Source organism: Scophthalmus maximus, chromosome 18, assembly GCF_022379125.1.
Source record: "Scophthalmus maximus strain ysfricsl-2021 chromosome 18, ASM2237912v1, whole genome shotgun sequence".
Classification (NCBI taxonomy): Eukaryota; Metazoa; Chordata; class Actinopteri; order Pleuronectiformes; family Scophthalmidae; genus Scophthalmus; species Scophthalmus maximus.
The window spans coordinates 18,312,501-18,333,360 of NC_061532.1; the positions used below are offsets into that span (position 1 = coordinate 18,312,501).

Sequence of the window (20,860 nt, forward strand, 5' to 3'; positions counted from 1 at the left end):
CCGGAGACCGTGATGGGGTCGGTCCGCCCGGGCAGCGCCGTCTCCGGTGCGGGCATCTGTCCCTTGGACGCCATCTCTCCCATTCTACTGCCGCCGAAGTGACGCCAGAGCACACGGAGCCTGGAGGCGGAGGAGGAGGAGGAGACCATCGGAGCCTCCGCCGCGGAACTCAGTGACAGCGGCTAGCTCCGTTAGCTTAGCAACACAACAAGCGACGTTACCTAACTGACACACTCGGGTTATGTCACTCACACACACACACACACACACACACACACACACATTACAAAACCATACACACATTACACAAACACACACTCACACACACATTACACACTCAAACACGCACGCGCACACACACACATTACAAAACCATACACACACACGCAACACACACACACATTACACATTCACACACGCACGCGCACACACACACACACATTACAAAACCATACACACATTACACACACACAACACACACACACACATTACACATTCACACACGCACGCGCACACACACACACACATTACAAAACCATACACACATTACACACACACAACACACACACACACATTACACACTCAAACACGCACGCGCACACACACACACACATTACAAAACCATACACACATTACACACACACGCAACACACACACACATTACACACTCACACACGCACGCGCACACACACACACACATTACAAAACCATACACACATTACACACACACACACACACACATTACACAAACACACACATTACACAAACACACACATTACACACACACACACACACATTACCAAACCATACACACATTACACAAACACACACATTACACACACACACACACATTACAAAACCATACACACATTTCACACACACACATTACACACACACACATTACACACATACACATTACACACATTACACACACATACACACATTACACACACATACACACATTACACACACATACACACATTACACACACACATTACACACATACACACATTACACACACACACACATACACACACACACATTACACACTGTACTGTAGCACGTTACACAACCGTGAGCATAGACAAAATATCTAAATAGATATATTATATACACCCGAAACATTACATGGCGCATGCGTCAACATGAATTTCTGCACAAATGATAACTCTTTTTATTTCTAGAAAATATTCTATTTTACTTGTCCGTCCACTGTTTGATTGACATCTCGTGTTCGCCGAATTTACCGGAACTTCTTGTTATTTCTCGCCATAGTGAATTTGCAAGTTTTAAAAATTTTATTTGTCATCTGTAGGTGAAATAACACAAAAAAAATGTTTTTTTTAATGGAGTTTGGTTTTGCTGCAGAACACTACAGGGAGAAATGCTGCAAACGTTTTGTGCACTCAAATATAAATTCATATCTAGTTTGTTTAAAATATACGAGAAAAATCAATCAGCAGATGGATTTGATGAGTTTCATTCTGATAAGTGAAATGGTAAAATTGCTGCTGAAGTTCTGCCACTTTTCATTCTGCCAAAGTTTTGTATTATTTGCTTTGCGTCTATAGATTGTTTCTGACGTACGAGTCATATCAAAATCAAAGTCTTTTTTCTCCTTTTCTCCCTCAGTGTCTCAAAGAAATCGTCAGTGTGACCCTGAAATCACAGTCATTTTTACTGTGACTTAAACATAAATGAGTCATTATTTTTATTATTCTCAGACAAGGCTGTTGATTCATTTGTGATTCATGAAAAAAAAAAAACATGCAAAAAACATACACGCCAGACGGGCTGTGAATTAAAAAGTGGCGTGAACGGACGGAGGGAAGAAGAAAGAAGCCGACCGTCGTGTCCCAAACAACCGGGTCCTTCCTGATTCACACACTCGGATATGAACCGGTTATTATGGAATTCAGGTCACTGTTGATGAACTGGATCTAGTTGGTCTGGATTACAATCTAATCTAATCTCATAAAAAAGAAAAGGGCCTCCGAGCCTCAGACCGTGCGTGGTGCTTGGCCCCCCACCCAAGGCCCCCCACCCAAGGCCCCCCCCCCCCCCCCCCCCCCCCCACCCAAGGCCCCCCCCCCGGCGGTGTTTTTCTTTCCCTCTCCCTTCAGATCTGAACGCCACAGAGCACAGTGAAGACTGAAATGCATTGTGGGTATCGTGTGTTTTATTTTACCAACGGGAAATTAAAATATGGTCACATTTTGTTCCAATATTCATACACTGTCACGTAGCAGCAGCAGATCATGGTGTTGGGGGGATGGGATCACGAGGCGTTCAGGTGCCATGAAGTGAGGTTTCTCTTCGGCTCTTGGATTGAAACATGTCACTGTGCTTCAGGGAGTCTGCTTCTTCTCTCCTCCTCATCCCTCCATCCTCCTCCTCCTCCTCCTCCTCCTCCTCAGAGGACAGAAGGATGGAGAGCAGAGTGAGAGGACGTGAGCTGGAAGCCCAGGGTGTAAAAAACCATGGCTTTATCATCCGACTCCATCTCTCTTTCAGAGGACCACCCCCTTCCTCCTCCTCCTCCTCCTCCTCCTCCTCTCTCCATCCGACTGCGCCCAACTTCTCTCTCCCTCCATCCTGTCACACTGCTACTGTATCCTCCTCCTGACTCCTGCAGCCTCGCGCAGCAGCGCAAACAAAAAAGAGAAAAAACCTCCTGACATCTTCTGCTTCAGGGACGTCGCACCGGCTCCGGCTCCGGCTCCGGCTCCGGTTCTGGTTCTTCTCCCGACTCTTTTGGACTATTTGCGCTCGGGGAGATTTGAAAGAGAGAACACAAGCAGTTGGGCAGATTCAGCTGCAGTGGGAGAAGGACGCTCCTCCTCCGCAGCATCCTCCCGCATCCCTCAGCATCCTCCCGCATCCTCCCGCGCGGATCTCCGGAGGTGGAAGAGGAGCGCGCTCCGCGGAGCCGGGCTGCACGCGCACGGAGGGTTGTGTTGCTTTATTAGATATGACTGCTGATATGTTTATGAAAGAAAAAAAAGAAAGAAAGAAAAGAAAGAAACCTGCGCCATGTCCCCCGCACTCCGCCGCTGGAGGAAGGTATTGTTCGGTTTTTACGCACATCTGTGCGACGTCCAATCTTGTTTTATTTTTTAATCCATTTTTTGCTGTAAAGGCCTCGTATGCGTGTGCGTGTGTGCGTGTGCGCGCGTGTTGCTTCTACACTTTCATCTGCGCTAAATCTGCTCCTGCAAAAACGCCGCAGTGCTGTCGAGCTCTGCGGAGATGCGCGCACACGCACACACACACACACACACACACACACGCCCAGATCCCAATAATATACCATCTGAAATATACCTATCATATTAATATTCCAATGATAAAAAAAACACACTGCACATTTTTATTATCATATTATATTTATTTCCTGGGATGAGAATGTGTCTCCACAGAACTGTTGGTGTGATTTGAGTCGTGTCGGTGTTTGGACTCGACTATTTGGCCTATAGATGATCTTTTTTTCTTTTTAATGTAGGGGTCTAACACACACACACACACACACGCCCGACCCCCACAAAGGCAGCCCCCCCCCTCCGCAGTTTAGCCTACACGAGCTATCTGGGTCATTTGCATTTCGTCGGTTAATGAGGCTGCAGAGCTCCATCTTCTCCTTCATCTCCATCATCTCCATCTCCTCCTCCTCCTCCTCCTCCTCCTGCCGAGGAGCCGTCGAGCAGCGCCTCCGCTGCATCTGCACAAATGAGGAAGGGGTGAAAAATAGCCTCGAACATGTCATATTTTTTTGAGCATCAGCAGCTTCCTCCTCCCCTGCAGCTGAGCCTCATTAATGCAGCGGTTGTATATGAAACATGCATTATGACGCTTTAATGGCGCCGCATGAATACATCGCGGTAAAGGACCTGTACCGCGATTTATTGATTTATTTGCATAATTCAAAAAAATAAATAAATATATATATGATATCAGATCAACTTAGTGCATGCTGCAATATTTCACTTTATACATGTTTCCCCTTCTTCTTCCTTGGAAGCCATTATCGATATATATATATGGAAATCAATTTTCCAGGCTTCAGTCAGACGGTCATCACGTCATCATGAGTTTGACGTGGAAGTGGATTTATTGTTTTTAATGATTAGCAGTTAAAAATGGGGTTTGGGGGGATGCGGTATCTGGAGTGAGAGGGTCCGAAAATCAAAGGTAATCGTATATTTTTCGACATATGAACGCCGCCCCCCCCAATTTAAGAAGAGGAAATCAAATCCCACTTTATTTGAGCTGCTCACAAGTCACCTGTGACATGAGATGGCCAGTTGACATTACTTTCTCTCCAAAAACACAAAAGCTGCTTCAAGTGTCTAAGTGATGGAGCAAAAAACCCCAAACCCCATCATGCCTCCTCTGTGGGAGATGAGGGATATCTCCCCGAGCGACGCTGCTGGTATTGTTCATGTCTCTGTCACAGTGGAACGTTGAGTCAGTTTCCCTGTCGAGTTGCGTGTGTCGTGCATTTTTCATTTTTTGTCATTTGCCTGAAGTCGTCCCAGCGTGTGGCCTATTACGCAGAGGTCAGCAGGATATCCTTGACACACACACACACACACACACACGCGCACTAATCAGCACCGTTGCCATCTGTAATCTGAACATTTGGTTTGATCTGCAACTAAAGATTATTAGTTAGTTCATCGATTAAGTTCGTTTGGTCCATAAAATGGTGAAAAGTGTCGACCGTGTTTCGTGGACACACCAAAGATATTTGATTTACTGTCACAGAGGAGCAAGGTAACCAGAACATATTCACATTTAAGAAGCTGAAATCAGACAATTTTGACGTTTTTCTTCTTCATAAAAACTACTTGAACCGATAAATCGATTATCAAAATAATTGGAGATTAATTAAGTGGTGAGTTACTAATCGATCAGCTGTTTTAATCTGCTCTAGTCTGTGTGGCCTGTGGTCAGTAGAGTCTAGTGTTCATGCATCAGTCCAACCAGCCGTCAGTTATTTGGAATAAGCAGCAAAAATATGATATCGTTTGTAGTTTGTTGAATAATCAGCACGACGACGGCGTGAAGTTTCTGACTCCGAGTGGGGGATGAGAGATTTCTAAGGTCGGCAGCAATAGTGAAATGTGTCCTTGTATGAAATAGATGTTTGAAATAGGTTTAATACACACACACACACACACACACACACAAACACACACGCACACACGCACACACACACGCACACACACACACACACACACAGACACACACACACACACACACACAGACACACAGACACACACACACACACACACACACACACACACACACACACACACACACACACACAACAAAAGGATTTGACGAAACAGACAATCTCGTGACATGCCACTTGACGTCCCGGAGTCACGTGAAGGTCGAGGGAACCTATTGGGACGGAAGTGATGAAGCCCCAGTGGAGCAGGACGTGAGGGGTCGTGTTCTCTAACGGGATGAAGTGAAAAAGAATTGGGGGGGGGGGGGGGGGGGATTTGGGGAATATGGGAATGGGACAAAACTGAGGCAGAGCTGAGGTAAAATGGACAAAAGGAGGTGGAAAACGTGGGTCGTCTCTCCTCGTGTTCACGGCGGACCTTGATTTAAATGTCCAGACAATTAAGGCACGCGGTGAATGCCAAGAGAGCGACCCGAGTGTCGACGCCGAGCTCGGACAGAGAGGCAGAGAGAGAGAGTTGACATGTCAGCGGAACGCTGCAGAGAACATGAGAGCGTTGCTAATTCATCAACATGGCAGATTTTTCTGAGCACATTGGTATCTGTGGAAAGAACGTAGCTGCAGTTCCACTAGTGGCCACTAGGAGTCATCAGAAACTATTTTCTAAGAAAAACTAAAAACCTTTTAACCTTCTTTTTCCCCCCAATGTGTATCCAGATAACAATACCAACGATATTAAAGGAGCAGCGAGCGGATTTAATCCAATACACTTTATTGAAAAATTCTGTGAATTTTCCTCACGATCCGCTAGCTGAAAAAAAAAAGAAATCTGATCTGTAAATCCCAAATAACAAAAAAATAAAAGGCGCGGAGCGAACCACACAACACTGTGTGCGCAGTGACGTGCTAGCAACAGATGCTAACGACTCGGGGGTTTGGGCCTAGTGGTCAGCGCCGCGGTCTCCCGTACCGCGAGGCTGCGGGTTCGATATCCGACCAGTGCAGCCGAAACATCAACAAGTGATGTTTTTCACTTGATTGACAGGTGGCTCCGCCTATTTGGAGTCAGACGTTGGAAAAAGGTTCGGACGATGACGTTTTATTTAATTTTTATTCTGTTTATTTGTCAAATTGATGGATTACTGAACAGACGCCATCAACCTCTTTTGACAGACGTCTCGTCCATATGTAATGTTTAAATGTGAATATTAAAATCTGCAAACGGTCTTTTCCGTGGTGAAGAGTGTGGGTGAGTACAGTACTTGTTCATTTTCAGGAGCCGCGAGCGGAGCAGGAAGGAATTCCACGGAGTTTTTCACTTAACTAATGTATTTTCCCCAAACACACACACACAGACTTTAATATTGATTGTGGATGTACAGTAAAGCCCCTCTGCTGGGAAAGGGAGGCAGTGACTACTGTATATTACTGTATACCATCGTTCACTATGTACTGTACTGTATGTGTGGTATTTACAGTAGAGTCATGCTGAGTCACTTTACAAGGTTTTACTATGCAGTCAAATATTTTTTGTCATTTTGTCTTATCAGGTTGTTTTTGAAACTATATTATGAATTTTTTGAATAAGGTTTTCTTTAGTGTCTCCATGTGCGACTCAGGTGGAAGGAAAAATGAAAGAAAACTGAGTTATGTTAAATGAAAATACACTTTTTTTAAAGATCTTTTCTTCAGGCTGCTGTCGTACATTCCTTTAACTGTACATGTGACAATAAACTTCATCTTTAACTTATAAGGTGTCCGACCCAGCCAAAATATAAAACTGATGATAATGATGAATAATCATGTGTAAAATAAAGACAATAAAATTCATTAAATCTATTGTGTCACTACCATTTGTTATTAGTTTCCACCCAGATTGTTTAGGTAGCTTTAAAAAACACGTCCACATTTTAATCAGATCAACATGTGTTTACACTTCTGTATGATTTTTCTTTCTTTTTCATGTCACCATTTCATCGTTGTCTGTATCTTATAAGAATGAAATAAACAAATCAATAAAATCCTCGCCTGCCTTCAGTCTTCTTTTTGTACATTTTGATTTTTTTAATCTATCGAATAAATATAGTTTCTTTTTGGACAGCTTTGACCCATCACGGTAACATCTCACTGTGAATGTCACCTGTAAATAAAAATAAAGAAACAGAAACCTGTAAATCTACATGTTAGAAACAAATAAACAACAAATAATCTGTTACTAAGAAATACCTGAATATCTATAATGAAAAAAAACAGACACCTAAAAATCTATATGTAAAATCTGTGTGAATATGTAAAGTGTGAACTGAATTTCCAACGTTATGTCATTTGTACAAATGATGTAAGACAATGAAAGTGACCAAATTGATATAAATAGAAATTACTGTCTGAAAAATGCTAATTATCTGATTGGGTTTCCTGCATTTTAGTATAAATTTAGTGTTTTCATTATTTAAAACATGATATGAAGCCGTTAAGTTTAATTGCAAGTTGAGCGAAGAGGACACGATAAAGGGAAGTAAAACAAGAGCTCGGACAAAAAATGTGAAAACAATCTTTTATTTGAACTTCAGCAAACAAAAAATCTCGTTCAATATCAAACACACGATGAAGGCGTCGCCGGGGAGACGCCGGCATCTGAAGCACACGTACACAATTAAATAGTCCGTCTGACCGTCAGTGCAGACTTATTGATTTATTAGAATAAAGTCTTTATGAGTAGTAAAAAGTCTTTTTGTTAAAAATCTGACAGTGACCTTTGGCTTTTTTATTTATTTTTTTTGATTCAGCGACGTCATCCTGAGAGAGAGGAAGTTCTTCTGATGGGAGGGAACGACGGGCGGAGGAACGTGTGACAAGAAAAGAATGATTAAAGTCCCGGTAGACAAAATTTACCAAAAAAAATAAAAATAAAAATGAAAACGAATAAATAAATAAGTTGTGTGTCTGTAGTTTTTCTAAAAATCCTGGAGATTTCAGCACAAAGAGTCTGTGTCGGTGACAAGCCCTCGAATGTGTCGAGAGAAAAGAGGAGGAGGAGGAGGAGGAGGAGGAGGGGAACAGAGGGATGAAGAACTGGACCTTTCAGATGTTGCATCAGAGGTGGAAGAGAGAATCCAGACCGGTCTGAGTCAGTGGAAGGAGAATCCGGACGCCGGCTGACCGCCGCAGCACCACTGACTGATGAAGTCCAGGACGTCCCGACACTCCGGACTGTGAGTGGTCTGCGGGGGGACGACGGACACAAACGGAAAAGGCGTTACCTGACCGAATAACCGTTACCATAGCAAAGTGATTTTTGCAGATTTCAAAAAGGAGAAGATTAGAAAAAGAAAAAAAAAGACGTCCTCAAAAAGGTTGAAGTGAAAGTGAAGGAAGCCATGACACGATATGATGAACAGCGTGACGGTTTTTGTGGTGTGTATCCGTCTCTCTGTCTCGTCGCCTCACCTTCGTGGCCATGAGGAATTTGTTCCAGTCTTCCGCGTTCGCCATTTTGCCCACAGCGGAGAACTCGATCTTGTTCCTCAGCACGGGGTAACCTGGAGAGCCGCAGGGTGAACGACACGTTCAGGCGTCAACATAACGTCCATTTTGTTTTCCTGCTGTATCAAACCACTTTTCCCCACAAAATGACCTGCTTGAGTGAGGTCCGCAATAGAAAAGGGTGTGTGTGTTCATGTGTGTGTGTGTGTGTGTGTGTGTGTGTGTGTGTGTGTTACCGGTGAGGACACACGGCAGCGAGCGCAGGCCGGTGTTGGCGGCGACCAGCGAGGCTTCGTATGAGTTCCTCTCATCTTGGGGCAGAACCTGCTCCAACCGGTGGTCCATGGACACCATCAGCACCCAGTCACGGATCTGCTCCCGCTGGGCATCCTGTAGCAACAGACACACACACACACACACACACACACACACACACACACACACACACACACACACACACACACACACACACACACCTCATTTTAATTGTCCTTAAAATGAGGAAAAATCTGTTTTTGTTTTTATCCAGATATTATTATCATTTGTTGAATTATTGTACATTGATACATTTCGTGTTATCAATAGTTTGTAGTCACATAAAGGCAGTCAAATAGTTTTCTGCATCTAAATTTTTTTTGATTTTGATTTTTCAAATTTTGTGAAATTTTAACATTAATTTGGTAGAAAAATGTCTTCATCGCCCTGAAAAAGTTTATGTTTTGTTATTCGGTCATGTCCTATATATTTTTTAAATTGTGTGAATAAATAATAATAATAATAATAAAAATAATATATTTCTTTCAAAACCTGAGGATTATCATGGAAATTCCAGACTGACGGCTGGTGTGTCTGCAGCAGGAAGCAGGAAGCTTCAACGGACCAATCAGTCACGTGACTGAAGATCAGCTGATCCACAGTTCGTCCTGTAACGCGTGTGTGTGTGTGTGTGTGTGTGCGTGTGTGTGTGTGCGTGTGTGTGTGTGCGTGTGTGTGCGTGTGTGTGTGTGTGTGTGTGTGTGTCTTACGGTGACACAGAGTTTTGTGGGAATCGGAACTTCGAAGGGGATGTCAGTGTCCAGGAAGTCGGTGTGGTCCAGGGCGTCCAGCGTCCCCTCGTCAACGGCCTGGAGACGGGAATCAGCCAATCAGAACGGTGGGACATATATTATATGAAAATTTAGATTTGGTTTTCTAGAGTTTTGTAGCTTTAGATACGAATCATTTCGGTTTGTGTGACACTCACATCGCAGAGATCCAGGAAGTGGTTGAGGAAGATGAAGGCCATGTTATTCCAGCCGACAGCCTGCCAGGATGAGGAAACGTTATAGAATAATAATATATAATAATAATCAGGTGCAAAACCTCATGACTCGAGTCTGAAGATGTTAATATTGTGTATAACATAACTTCCAAACATGCGGGATAGGGTTAGGCTGTCCTGGAGTGCCCTGAACATTTAAAGATGTATTTCAGAAAAATAAATTTATTTTGTAGATTAAAGTCGATTTAAAAACATGTCCTGTACATATTTATTTCAGCGGAGAGAACCTCTGAGGAACCAGGATGGAAGAACATTTTTAGGTCATGAATTTGTACCTAAGACTAAAACTAAATCTAAATTATGTAAGCACTAGTTGAGTGGAAAATTTCCAGACACTAGAAGTCCGAGACTCAGTCTCCTCTTGACCTTGCAGGCGAGCCCGGCCTCGTAGAAAGCCTTGTCGGCGGGGACGAGCTCGGTGTGACGCAGCAGAGACACCGACAGCTTGGCGGCGACGCTGACCTGGAAACACAAAGAGCGGAAATTAGGGACGGACTTTGTTTCTTTGAAATGAGTGAGAAAACACAGTAAACCCCGTGACGACGGGTCATTTTCCCCATTTTTGCTCATTTTCTTTGCTGATGATGTGCCGCTGTCAGGCTTAGGTTTTAAAGACGTAACGGTCGATTTGAACCTGGTGGTGAGATGTGATACATTTCCAAAAGTTTCCTAAAGTGTGTGTGAAAAGATTAACGCAAGAAATAAACAACTAAACCAAACAAACACAAGCACTCGGAGAGCGCAGACTTCCCGCTAAGGTCGAGCACTCGCCCACCTACAGGCTGTTTCATCCAACACCCGCGTCCCCATCTCCATCTGATCATTAAAATATTATGTATATTCCTAAAGATAAGACTATAAATGTCAAGGGTGAAGAATCTTTCACAACATTCCTGGATCTGGATTCCTCCCATGGCTGGAGACCTATCTTCGATAAAAAATGCCCATGCAAATGCGTCCTTAACTTTTTCAGTATTGCAAACAAACAAACATTTGAGAGGGAAAATAATCGTGAGCGATCGTGGAAATGTCTGGACGGGTACGATTCAGGTGAAATGCTTCCTGAAGTCCCCTCCGAGTGTTTCCTTACCAGCGGCTCGACTCCTCTGGTGGCGGACCGCGTGGCGTAGTAGTGAGCGACCAGCAGCATCTGCTCGAAGTCCTCGTGCGCCGGCGAGTTGGCCTCGGCCGACTTGGACACGCCCTCGCACTGCAGTCGGGAAAACAGCGCGGAAATGCAGGATTTATTCTTTAGCTGTGGAACATTACTTCTCCTGACAAGAAATAGTCTGAATTGGATCAATTCTCTGGATGGTTGAAAACCGGTAAATGTAAAAAAGAGTTATAATGAAAATGTCTGTTCCCATCCGTGGTCTTGTTTTCGCAGGTCTTACCAGCTGCAGCAGGAAGTTGCGCAGGTCGGCCCACATGCGGTACGACTCCGGCCCGTCGGTGTCGGGGACGTTGATCAGGTCCAGGAACAGACGCTTGTAGATGTTAAAGTTCTGAGGGTAAGAGAAATGAACTTCATCAGTCGAGGCGTCGTGGAGACGCCTTGAGGTCGTATCGTGAAATAAAGGGACAGAAAACAAATGCGATCTCATGCTTCAGCCTATATTTCAAATCAGATTACTTTTTTTGTGTGTTGCCAATTCAGAACAATCAGATCATTAAGACAATACATTAAGATGATTGTTTTTTTGTTTTGCAGCGACGTCTGAAAGTAACTAAAGTGTCTGTGGGAGTTAGACAAACATTACATTACAAGGAATCAGATTAGGAAAAAATAAATCACGACAATCAGACAAGATTACATTTGGAAAAAAAAAAAAACGTGATTAGATTATACATTATACATGTATATACATTATACATTGTCCTGGTCTCATTTTGATGATGTCTTTAAAATATATCAATTTTAAAAATCACAATTGTTTTCATATATACGGTATAAAAACAGTATGTTACTGTGTGCAGGTTGCCAGTTTTGTTAACTCTTTTAGTTTTATTTTATTTTTCTATGATTTATAGATAATGATAATGCTTTGTTTGTTGGTTTTGTAAATGCTGAATATGATAAATGCATTGTATTTGTGTTGAAAATGTTTTTTTTACGTTTAAACAGTTTTAAAGATGAATTTGTGGAACTCAAAATTTTGCGGTTGCTTACATTTTTTTTTGTATAAAGCTTGATTTTGAAATAATCAAAATAAATCCAAAAGTATTCAGATTATATAACATTATTTATGTAATCCAATGGATTATATGAACATGTCTGACTACATTTCACAGTAATCTGACCCGACCCTGTCAATTACTATTACAAAGATTTCCATATTATTGGAACTTTTTTTTGCAGGGAGGCAGTTTCTCCGCGAGTGAAGAGGTTGAGCGTGTGCGTACAGTACAGTACAGTACAGTACAGTACAGTACGGTACCTGCATGTTGGGCGGCGCTCCGTGCTGGATGTAGAGCTGCAGCGCCTTCAGAGCCTCCTCCTCCTTGATGAGGCGTGTGGCGTACAGAGCCACGTACTTGTGCAGGATCTTGAAGTTCTGACGGAACATGACACGGAGACAATTGATAGTGAAAGAAATATAATATGTTCATATACCAAATTGATGTAAATTCCCAGATTAAAGTCTTGGATTTACACAACACGATTAACAGTTCGGTCACAGGACAAATTCATTGATTCAATGAATTTTCCTGACTTTAAAAGAAATGTTTGAACTCCTAGTCTTTAATTTAAACTTTATACATATATATACAAAATAATATCTGATAGAAATTTAGCATCTCGTACCTGTTTGGACGCCGTATCCAGACACTTCTGCCACTGGCCTCGTTCTGCGTACATGTCCAGAGCCGCCATGACGTCCACGCCCACCAGCTGGTCACACGCACGTGTTTCAGTTTTATAGAATATATATATATATAAAAACATTCAGAGTGATTCTTTTTTTAACCATTTGCTAATGAAAACCTACATTTTTGTACGTTGGCTGCCAAAAATTTGAACTTTACTCATTTCTGAAGACGTAATAAATGTGGATTGAGACTCGTCTTTTGCTGCCAATATTTACCAACAGTGGGGTTTTTCTTGAACACGTGAATTCTACTCACCAGATTTTTTTAGTATGAAAGTAATAATATGGCAAAATTGCATCAGGAGAGTGTGAGTGACAAAACTTACAGAGTCCACTTTGCCTTGATTCTTCAGATGCTCTTTGTATTTCTGGTCCACGTAGTCCTCGTACCTGCACCAGATCAGAGAGGAAAGACAAATATATACTGAATTCAATATATTAAATACTACACTAATAATAATCAGATTCTTTTTTTCTTAATCTAAACGTTCACTTTGGAGCGAAGCATTTTAAGTGAATCTTTAAAATGACAGATTTGCCTGTTTTGCCAGTAGGAATTACGACACACTCGAGTGCTTGTGTATGTGAGAGTGTGTGTACGTGTGTGTGTGTGTGTGTGTGTGTGTGTGTCTTCCACCTGGGCTTCAGCTCCTTGGCGACCCTCTTGGCCTTGTTCCACTCCTCGCCCTCGATGAAGACGTCGATCGCCTCTTTGATGAGGTCCATGGTCAGGTAGAGCTCCGCGGCCTGGAACACCAAGTCCACAGGAGAATTAAAAACTTATATCATGATATCTGTAAAAAAAACAAAAATCTGTAGAGTGGTGATACGTTCAGTTCTTTCTTTGTGAGATCCAGACCATTGCGTGTGTGTGGGTGCGTGTTTGTGTGTGTGTGTGTGTGTCTCCACCTACAGCGTTGTACTTCCCCAGGTGTGTGAGTCGTGGTCCGACCACCTGAGTCACCTCCACTGCACGGTCTCCGCTCAGGAACTTGATGGCCAACTCTGCCGCCTGGAAAAAAACACACACGCACGCACGCACGGGTTTTGATTAATCTGATAATTGTTTGGTCTATAAGGCGTCGGATCAGCTGTTCAAAACCGAAATACCTCAAATCTAAACCGATGCAATGCAGGAAAAGGGAACACGTGAGAAGCTCGGCACAGAAAAACGTTTGGCAGTGTTCGTTCGTACCATGGCCCTGAAGTGCAAATCACGACGACAAATCAGTGCTTTCCTTTTTGTCGTTGTGATTCGCACTTCAGGGCCACCGTAGGTTGATTAGAAAACAGAAACGATTAGGAGATTATCACCCCCCCAAAAAAGTCGCAGATTATTTGTTCTATGTTGATTATCTGATCATCGGCTCTCGTTATCATCCATTTTAATCAAAATTAAAATCAACACCATCATTTATGGGTCAAAAAATATAATTAGATGATTTGGAGAATGAACGTGTGACGACTGCACATCTGCTACCAGATGTTTTAGTGATTCCCTCCGTCCATCAACATGGACCTGTTTCTTAAAAAAAGAAAAGGAAAGGAAATTGTAATAATATCGATGGTGCATATTCAGAATCTCTACAGGAAGAGAAATATTGATTTATTTTGACCCTGTGACTTTTCCCTCGAAATCACCACCAGGAGACAAAATTCCCAGTGGGGAGAAAAAAAAACCCTTAACCCTATTGATCTCTGCGACCTCTTTGACCTTTCCTTCAGCAACCAATCAGATTCCAGGTGACCTGATCTCCATTGCGCTTTGGGTCAATAACACAGAATATCTGCTGAAGTAAATCTATTGATGGTGGTGACACAGTGACACAGTGACCCAGTGACCCGGTGAGCCGGTGACCTTCCTCCTTCCTCCTTCCTCCGGGCGTCAGGGGAAATATCTTGGCTACTCTCTTTTCTTTCTATTCATCCGCCCGTGACAAGGCTGAATATGAGGAGAAGCTCGTTAGTAACGTTTCTCGTGTTTCCTGTTGGAGGACGGTTCCCAACAAACACCACACGTCGTTAGGACGTCGCTGTTTTTGGGGGCTGAAATGAACTTTCCTTTTTCAACCGAATCCAGACGTGGGAAAAAGACGTGTTTTCAACTAATCTTTTTGCTGCGTGGGTTCTAGTTGTGGCGACAACTTTGGTGTTACCTTCATCCAGCACTTCTCCATCAGGACCACGTTGGAGTCGTCCTTCACCTTCAGGTACCACTCCACGGCCCGGGAGTACTCGCCCGACTGCTCCCACTCTCTGGCCTGTTCCAGCAGACCCTCCACGCCCCTGGGGTGGACACACGGACGGACACACACACACACACACACACACACACACACACACACACACACACACACACACACACACACACACACACACACACACACACACACACACACACACACACACACACACACACACACACACACACACACACACACACACACACACACACACAAATTAACAGACGTACGCAAATTGAATTTCACGCGAGATACATCACAGGGTTATTTTCACGACAGCAACCATTGACTCTCGCTACCTCCGCCCATTAGCAACAAAATGGTTTCCTCACTTTGATCTAAAATCCATGAAAATATGAGTGAGAATCATTCAATTCACCCCAATTCATACTGTACTTGTGTGCAAACGAATCGGTCAAACAAACCAAGGAAATTGTGATTCATAAGAGTTCTAATTAGAGCCTGGCCGATATGGACTTTTGGGTACCAATATTAGGGAGTACAAGTTTTCTGATACCAATATATACATATAAATATATATATATATATACATATGTCCAGGATTCCCAAAATGTCATTATCAAACCGTTATGACAATGAAATGTAATCAAAGCTTGATATTTTAGATTAACCATAAACTTTATGATAAATAACTATACCGATATGTCTGTGAAGGCCTCGTATAGGCCGATATTATCAAATTTCTTTGTAGAGGCTTTAATAACTTTAATGCACACTGTTGTTTATGCTGTAAACATACAGAGACAGAGCAACGGCGTCATAAAGATTAGATTTTTTTTCAATACACCGTTTTCTTTTGTCTCGGTTACACCTCGGAATGTCCAAATTCCATGGACATAACTCACAGGAATCATACGCACAGTCTGTTTATCTCTTTCTTGTTCTTTATTTCTGTTTTTTCCCCCCGGTGAGGTTAAAGTCACGTGCGTCTTTGAGTCTCATCTATTAGCGAAACAATAAATCCGACCGTGGCGCGCGGACGCCTACGAGAAACCGGAAGCCCTTCGTAAACTCTGCAGGAATAACTTTCGTCCTCTTCCTCCTCTTCTTCTTCATCAATGCTCGTTTCCGTCGGTGACTTCTGATGTTTTCTTCCCACGGGTCATTAGAGAGGGAGCATGGACGGGAGGAGGAGGAGGATGAGAGCAGAGATGCTGCTGCTGGTTCTCTGCCTAACGAGCTTTAGTCCTTTTACTGGGACTTTCACTTTTTTTGGGGCAAGGAAAAGCAGACGAGCCGAGTTTAATAAAGCATCAAACCGATTCTCCATGCGGCGATCAGACCGGTGGCTGAGTGGAGAGAGGGTTTCGTGGCTTTTTTTCCTCACGAACGCTTTAAAATAAGGTTTTTTTTATGTTGGCGTCTGCTGCAGCCGTTACAGTCTCACCGGATTCCCTTTTTGGACGTCTCCTTCTCGTACTCCTCCTGCAGCATGGAGAGCTTGTTGGGGAGATACTCCTTACAGATCCGCATGGCGTCGCTCCACATGTCCGCATCCTAACAAACACGTGTACGGGAGAAAAACAGAAAGCCGACAATCAGGCAGATCGTGGAAGTCTTAGTCATGAAAAAAAAAAAACGGAACGTCACCAAATTTTCAGTCACTGAAGTAAAGTTTGAACTTTGAATTTTTTTCCTCGTTGCTTCCTGAAGCCAGTTTGGCTCTCGCCCTCACCTTGTAGTATTTGACAGCCAGCTCGGGTCTCTGGGCTCGGAGCAGGAAGGCTTCAGCCTTCTGGAAATCCTTCTGCTCAAAGCAGAACTTGGCCTGGCCGACCAGAACCTCGGACACGCTGTCTGGATCGTAGCCCTCGGCCACCCGCTGCGCACTGGCCCAGTCCTTGTTGTGGACGTACCTGGAACACACGCAAAACACACACACGCATGCACACACGCACGCACACACGCACACACACACACACACACACACGCGTGCACACACACGCACACACACACACACACACGCACACACGCACACACACACACGCGCGTGCACACACACGCACACACACACACACACCCACACACAAGCCCCGAAAAGTAAAACCCAGCAAAGTGATCTGATGAGCAGATAAAAACATTGAACAAGCTGAGCAATAAATAATCTTGGTACTCACATGAACACAGCTTCCTTGGGTTTTCCTGCTTTGATGAACTCAACCTCGGCCTCAGGGAACTTTCCCTGGAAGACGAAAAAAAACGTGACGGAATTCGGGATTAGCGCAAATTTACTGTAGGATGTACGGTCGGACGAGAATATTTATTACGATTGAACACGATTAGTGAACGATGGAATTTAAAAAATGATGACAAGAGAAATCTGTTGGAAAACTGTGTGAAGATACACGGTGATAGAAGCGGACTTCCTCCCATTAGACTCTTTGTCAACTTAAAGCCCCAGTGTGTAATTTGTCTGGCGGCATCTGGTGGTAAAGTTGCAAACCGTAACCAACTGAGCGCCCGACAGGGGACACTTTATGGCGGCGCACCACCGATTCCATTTCCTGTTTTACCGGCAGCGTCTGAAAATTCAATGCGAATGCGACGTGTTCTGGAGCCGTTTAGTTCAACAACCATATTCAACACGACGTAGAAACATGGAGACTCACACGGAGGTCGGGTCCACCTCATGTTACTATATTTAACTCATTCAGAGTTGACGAAAAAACATTGCGATTATATGAACACATAGTTAAGGACAATATATTCATATACATGTTGTAGATCACAAAAACGGGTTCATATATATAAACGGAGATTGTCGTTAAATGAACACAGACGTGGTTTGTAGCGGGTGAGTGAGGTTAAACAACCCGCTGTGGTCCGAGCAGCCGATTCGGCGACGGCGTGACGGATTTACCTCGTCTTCCAGGTACATGGCGTGTTTGAGGTGGATCTCGGGAATCTTCTCCTTACACGACAGACGGGCCAAATCGAAGGCAAAGTCAAACGAACTGGAGACAAGAGGAAGAATGTTACATTACAATAACTCACCGTGTTATTTATATGCCTTTAGACGGATGTGTCGTGGACTCACAAGTTGTTCAGAGCGGACTCAATGGCGTTCTCCAGGAAGCCGAACTTGTTGAGCAGCTTGACGGCCGCCTCGCCGCCCAGACTCCGGGCCCACAGGTAGGCCACCTGCTTCTGGACGCCAGTGCTTCCGTGGCTCTTTGCAACCTGTCACAACGATCACAACATATCCATAAGGATAGTAAGAAGATATGAGAACAGTTTGTTAATGTAGATAATTATAAGTATTATAATAACGGACCCTGTACGCGTCCTCCCACATATTATTGACTCTGTACATGTTGACGGCAGCTTTCAGGTCCTCGGCCTCCATGAAGTGGTACTCGGCCTCCGAGAACCTGGACTCGGCTTCCAGCTCCTGCGGGGAAATGCATTTACACTGTATTTACACATCATAGTGATATTAATAACGTACATTACTGCGAGAGAGAAAGCACTTAATGACGAAACCTCTATTCGATTAATTATGAGTCGTCGCTGCTGCTCCGAGACTCGACGTCTGAGATGTGACCACGACTACGAGGTTGTAAAAATGAGACAAAGCGCGTGTCTGTGTGTGTGTGTGTGTGTGTGTGTGTGTGTGTGTGTGTGTGTGGTCTAATTATGTTGAAATGTCTTTCATCACGTTGGTTTAAAAAAAAAATAACAGGATTCTTATGCAACATGTAAAGGAAGGACACATTTCTCATTATTGTCAGTTTACAGCGCCACGGATTCTCTGGAGATAATTGGAAACGAAAAACCGCAAAACTTTGAACATAATTTGTTATATAAGAAACGGAGGGGAACGAAAATCCTGACGAAGCTGCGAGAGTGGCAGAACTGAAGCTGACTGAAGCCTTATCGGAGCTTTTCACATCCTTTTTCGCTCCCCGATGAAATAGAAGATGCAGAGCCTTGACAACAAGCGTCGCCTCCTGCAAACTGAGCTCAGACGAAGATGTTGAGATCTTTTTCATTTTATTTCACCAACAAGTAATTAAAACGGACAAATGAAGCAGAGAGAAAAGAAAAAAACATGTAATAATATACGTGCTATAATGCATTTTGAGTTTTTTTCTTTTGATTCTTAAGAGTTGTAAATCCCTGCTCACTTCTCTGGCCGGTCGGCCGCTCAACAATTTAAATAACAAGGAAGATATACATTCCCCCATCCCTCTTCCAAAGACTTCCAAGATAGTTATTCATGCTTGTATTACCTCACTGTTAGATTATTGTAATTCCCTGTATTCTGATTAAGGACTAGTCATTTCTACTTCATTTCTCGGACCCGGTGACTACGTCCATTCTTACACACAGTCTATGGTTGAACCACTTCCTGTCGCCCGCAGCACGCCGCGCCGTACCTTGGCCAGGTGGAGGTGGGTCTCGCTCAGCAGGTCGGGGTGGTGTTTGGCCACCATGCGGATGACGTCGTCGAACATGCGGTTCTTCTTGTACATGGTGATGGCGAGGTCGGGCTGCTTCACCGTGGCAAACAGCCTGCGTGTGGCACACAGACAATAAGTAAGACATTAGTGAGTCAGTCTACGGATAGACAGGCGACCCGCCAACAGTCCGACGCTGTTTTCTTTTATCGTTCCTCTTGCTGTAACTGAGGTCAGAGATGACTTCAGACACAGTCCAGTCACTTTGCCTCTAGGAGCCACTGACGAAGCAGATGACTGTAAATATAAACATAGCGCACTGCCTCTTACCTCTCGGCCTCTTTGAACTTCCCGTCTCCCTCCAGCTCCTGAGCTCTGCTGATGTACAGAGCCATGACTTCCTCCTCCGTCATACACTCCACAGCCAGCTGGAGACCAAACACATCGGACATTCACTCCTCTGACCATCAGACTCTGAATAACATGTCCACTTCCAGCGTTATTATTATTATTCCATCAGCCTGGTGCTAGATGAAACAAGATTGTGTTTGTGTCCAGACTTACTGACCTTATGAGCCTCCTCCCAGCGTCCTGCCGTGGTGTACATGTCTATAGCATCTTTTATGTGACCTCCTTTCACATACAGCTGCTCTGCCACCTACAGGCCATAAACACAAAAGATAAAAACATACGCTCAGAAAAACACAGGTCTGTAGGTAGGTAGGTAGGTAGGCAGGCAGGTAGGTAGGCAGGCAGGTAGGTAGGTAGGTATGTAGGCAGGTATGTAGGCAGGTATGTAGGTAGGTAGGTAGGCAGGCAGGTAGGTAGGCAGGTAGGTAGGTATGTAGGTATGTAGGTAGGTAGGTAGGCAGGCAGGTATGTAGGCAGGTAGGTAGGTATGTATGTAGGTATGTAGGCAGGTAGGTATGTAGGTAGGTAGGTATGTAGGCAGGTAACTATGTAGGTAGGTAGGTATGTAGGCAGGGAGGTAGGTATGTAGGTAGGTATGTAGGCAGGTAACTATGTAGGTAGGTATGTAGGCAGGGAGGTAGGTATGTAGGCAGGTAGGTAGGCAGGTAAGTATGTAGGTAGGTTGGTATGTAGGCAGGTAAGTATGTAGGCAGGCAGCTAGTTAGGCCGGTAGGCAGGTAAGTATGTAGGCAGGTCTGTAGGTAGGTAGGTAGGTAGGAAGGAAGGAAGGTAGGCAGCTAGTTAGGCCGGTAGGCAGGTAAGTATGTAGGCAGGTAGGTAGGTAGGTAGGTAGATGTACTTTATTGATCCCAAACTGGGAAATTCCGCCGTTACAGCAGCAGTTATCAGTCACACAA

General features: G+C 43.9%; 3 protein-coding genes across 4 annotated transcripts in view; 1 reads left to right on the forward strand and 2 right to left on the reverse strand.

Annotated features, from left to right (window-relative positions):
* msra (methionine sulfoxide reductase A) overlaps nt 1-280 on the reverse strand; it is a 22,137-nt gene extending 21,857 nt beyond the window's left edge. The window contains exon 1 of one of the 2 annotated variants that reach the window (XM_035616903.2): nt 2-269. In XM_035616903.2, the coding sequence (XP_035472796.2) occupies nt 2-149 (148 nt within the window). In that variant the 5' untranslated portion in view covers nt 150-269. Of the gene's footprint in view, nt 1 lies in introns of both variants that reach the window. The other variant, XM_035616904.2, reaches the window with a different exon arrangement.
* Nucleotides 1-5,455, forward strand: part of LOC118289828 (12-(S)-hydroxy-5,8,10,14-eicosatetraenoic acid receptor-like) — a 40,312-nt gene extending 34,857 nt beyond the window's left edge. Inside the window, exon 4 of the mRNA XM_047328758.1 lies at nt 5,275-5,455. The gene's annotated coding sequence lies outside the window, so the exon portion shown is untranslated. The remainder of the gene's footprint in view (nt 1-5,274) is intronic.
* Nucleotides 5,456-7,734: 2,279 nt separating this feature from the next.
* Nucleotides 7,735-20,860, reverse strand: part of ift172 (intraflagellar transport 172) — a 30,016-nt gene continuing 16,890 nt past the window's right edge. The window contains exons 26-48 of the mRNA XM_035616886.2: nt 20,101-20,190; nt 19,863-19,960; nt 19,512-19,647; nt 18,407-18,523; nt 18,170-18,312; nt 17,993-18,086; nt 17,250-17,314; nt 16,808-16,988; nt 16,520-16,629; nt 15,025-15,154; nt 13,782-13,880; nt 13,506-13,615; nt 13,195-13,258; nt 12,805-12,891; nt 12,437-12,553; nt 11,393-11,503; nt 11,089-11,208; nt 10,365-10,460; nt 9,921-9,980; nt 9,703-9,801; nt 8,914-9,067; nt 8,642-8,733; nt 7,735-8,415 (exon numbers count right to left, since the gene is read on the reverse strand). Of these exons, the coding sequence (XP_035472779.2) occupies nt 8,323-8,415; nt 8,642-8,733; nt 8,914-9,067; nt 9,703-9,801; nt 9,921-9,980; nt 10,365-10,460; nt 11,089-11,208; nt 11,393-11,503; nt 12,437-12,553; nt 12,805-12,891; nt 13,195-13,258; nt 13,506-13,615; nt 13,782-13,880; nt 15,025-15,154; nt 16,520-16,629; nt 16,808-16,988; nt 17,250-17,314; nt 17,993-18,086; nt 18,170-18,312; nt 18,407-18,523; nt 19,512-19,647; nt 19,863-19,960; nt 20,101-20,190 (2,466 nt within the window). The 3' untranslated portion in view covers nt 7,735-8,322. The remainder of the gene's footprint in view (nt 8,416-8,641; nt 8,734-8,913; nt 9,068-9,702; nt 9,802-9,920; nt 9,981-10,364; nt 10,461-11,088; nt 11,209-11,392; nt 11,504-12,436; nt 12,554-12,804; nt 12,892-13,194; nt 13,259-13,505; nt 13,616-13,781; nt 13,881-15,024; nt 15,155-16,519; nt 16,630-16,807; nt 16,989-17,249; nt 17,315-17,992; nt 18,087-18,169; nt 18,313-18,406; nt 18,524-19,511; nt 19,648-19,862; nt 19,961-20,100; nt 20,191-20,860) is intronic.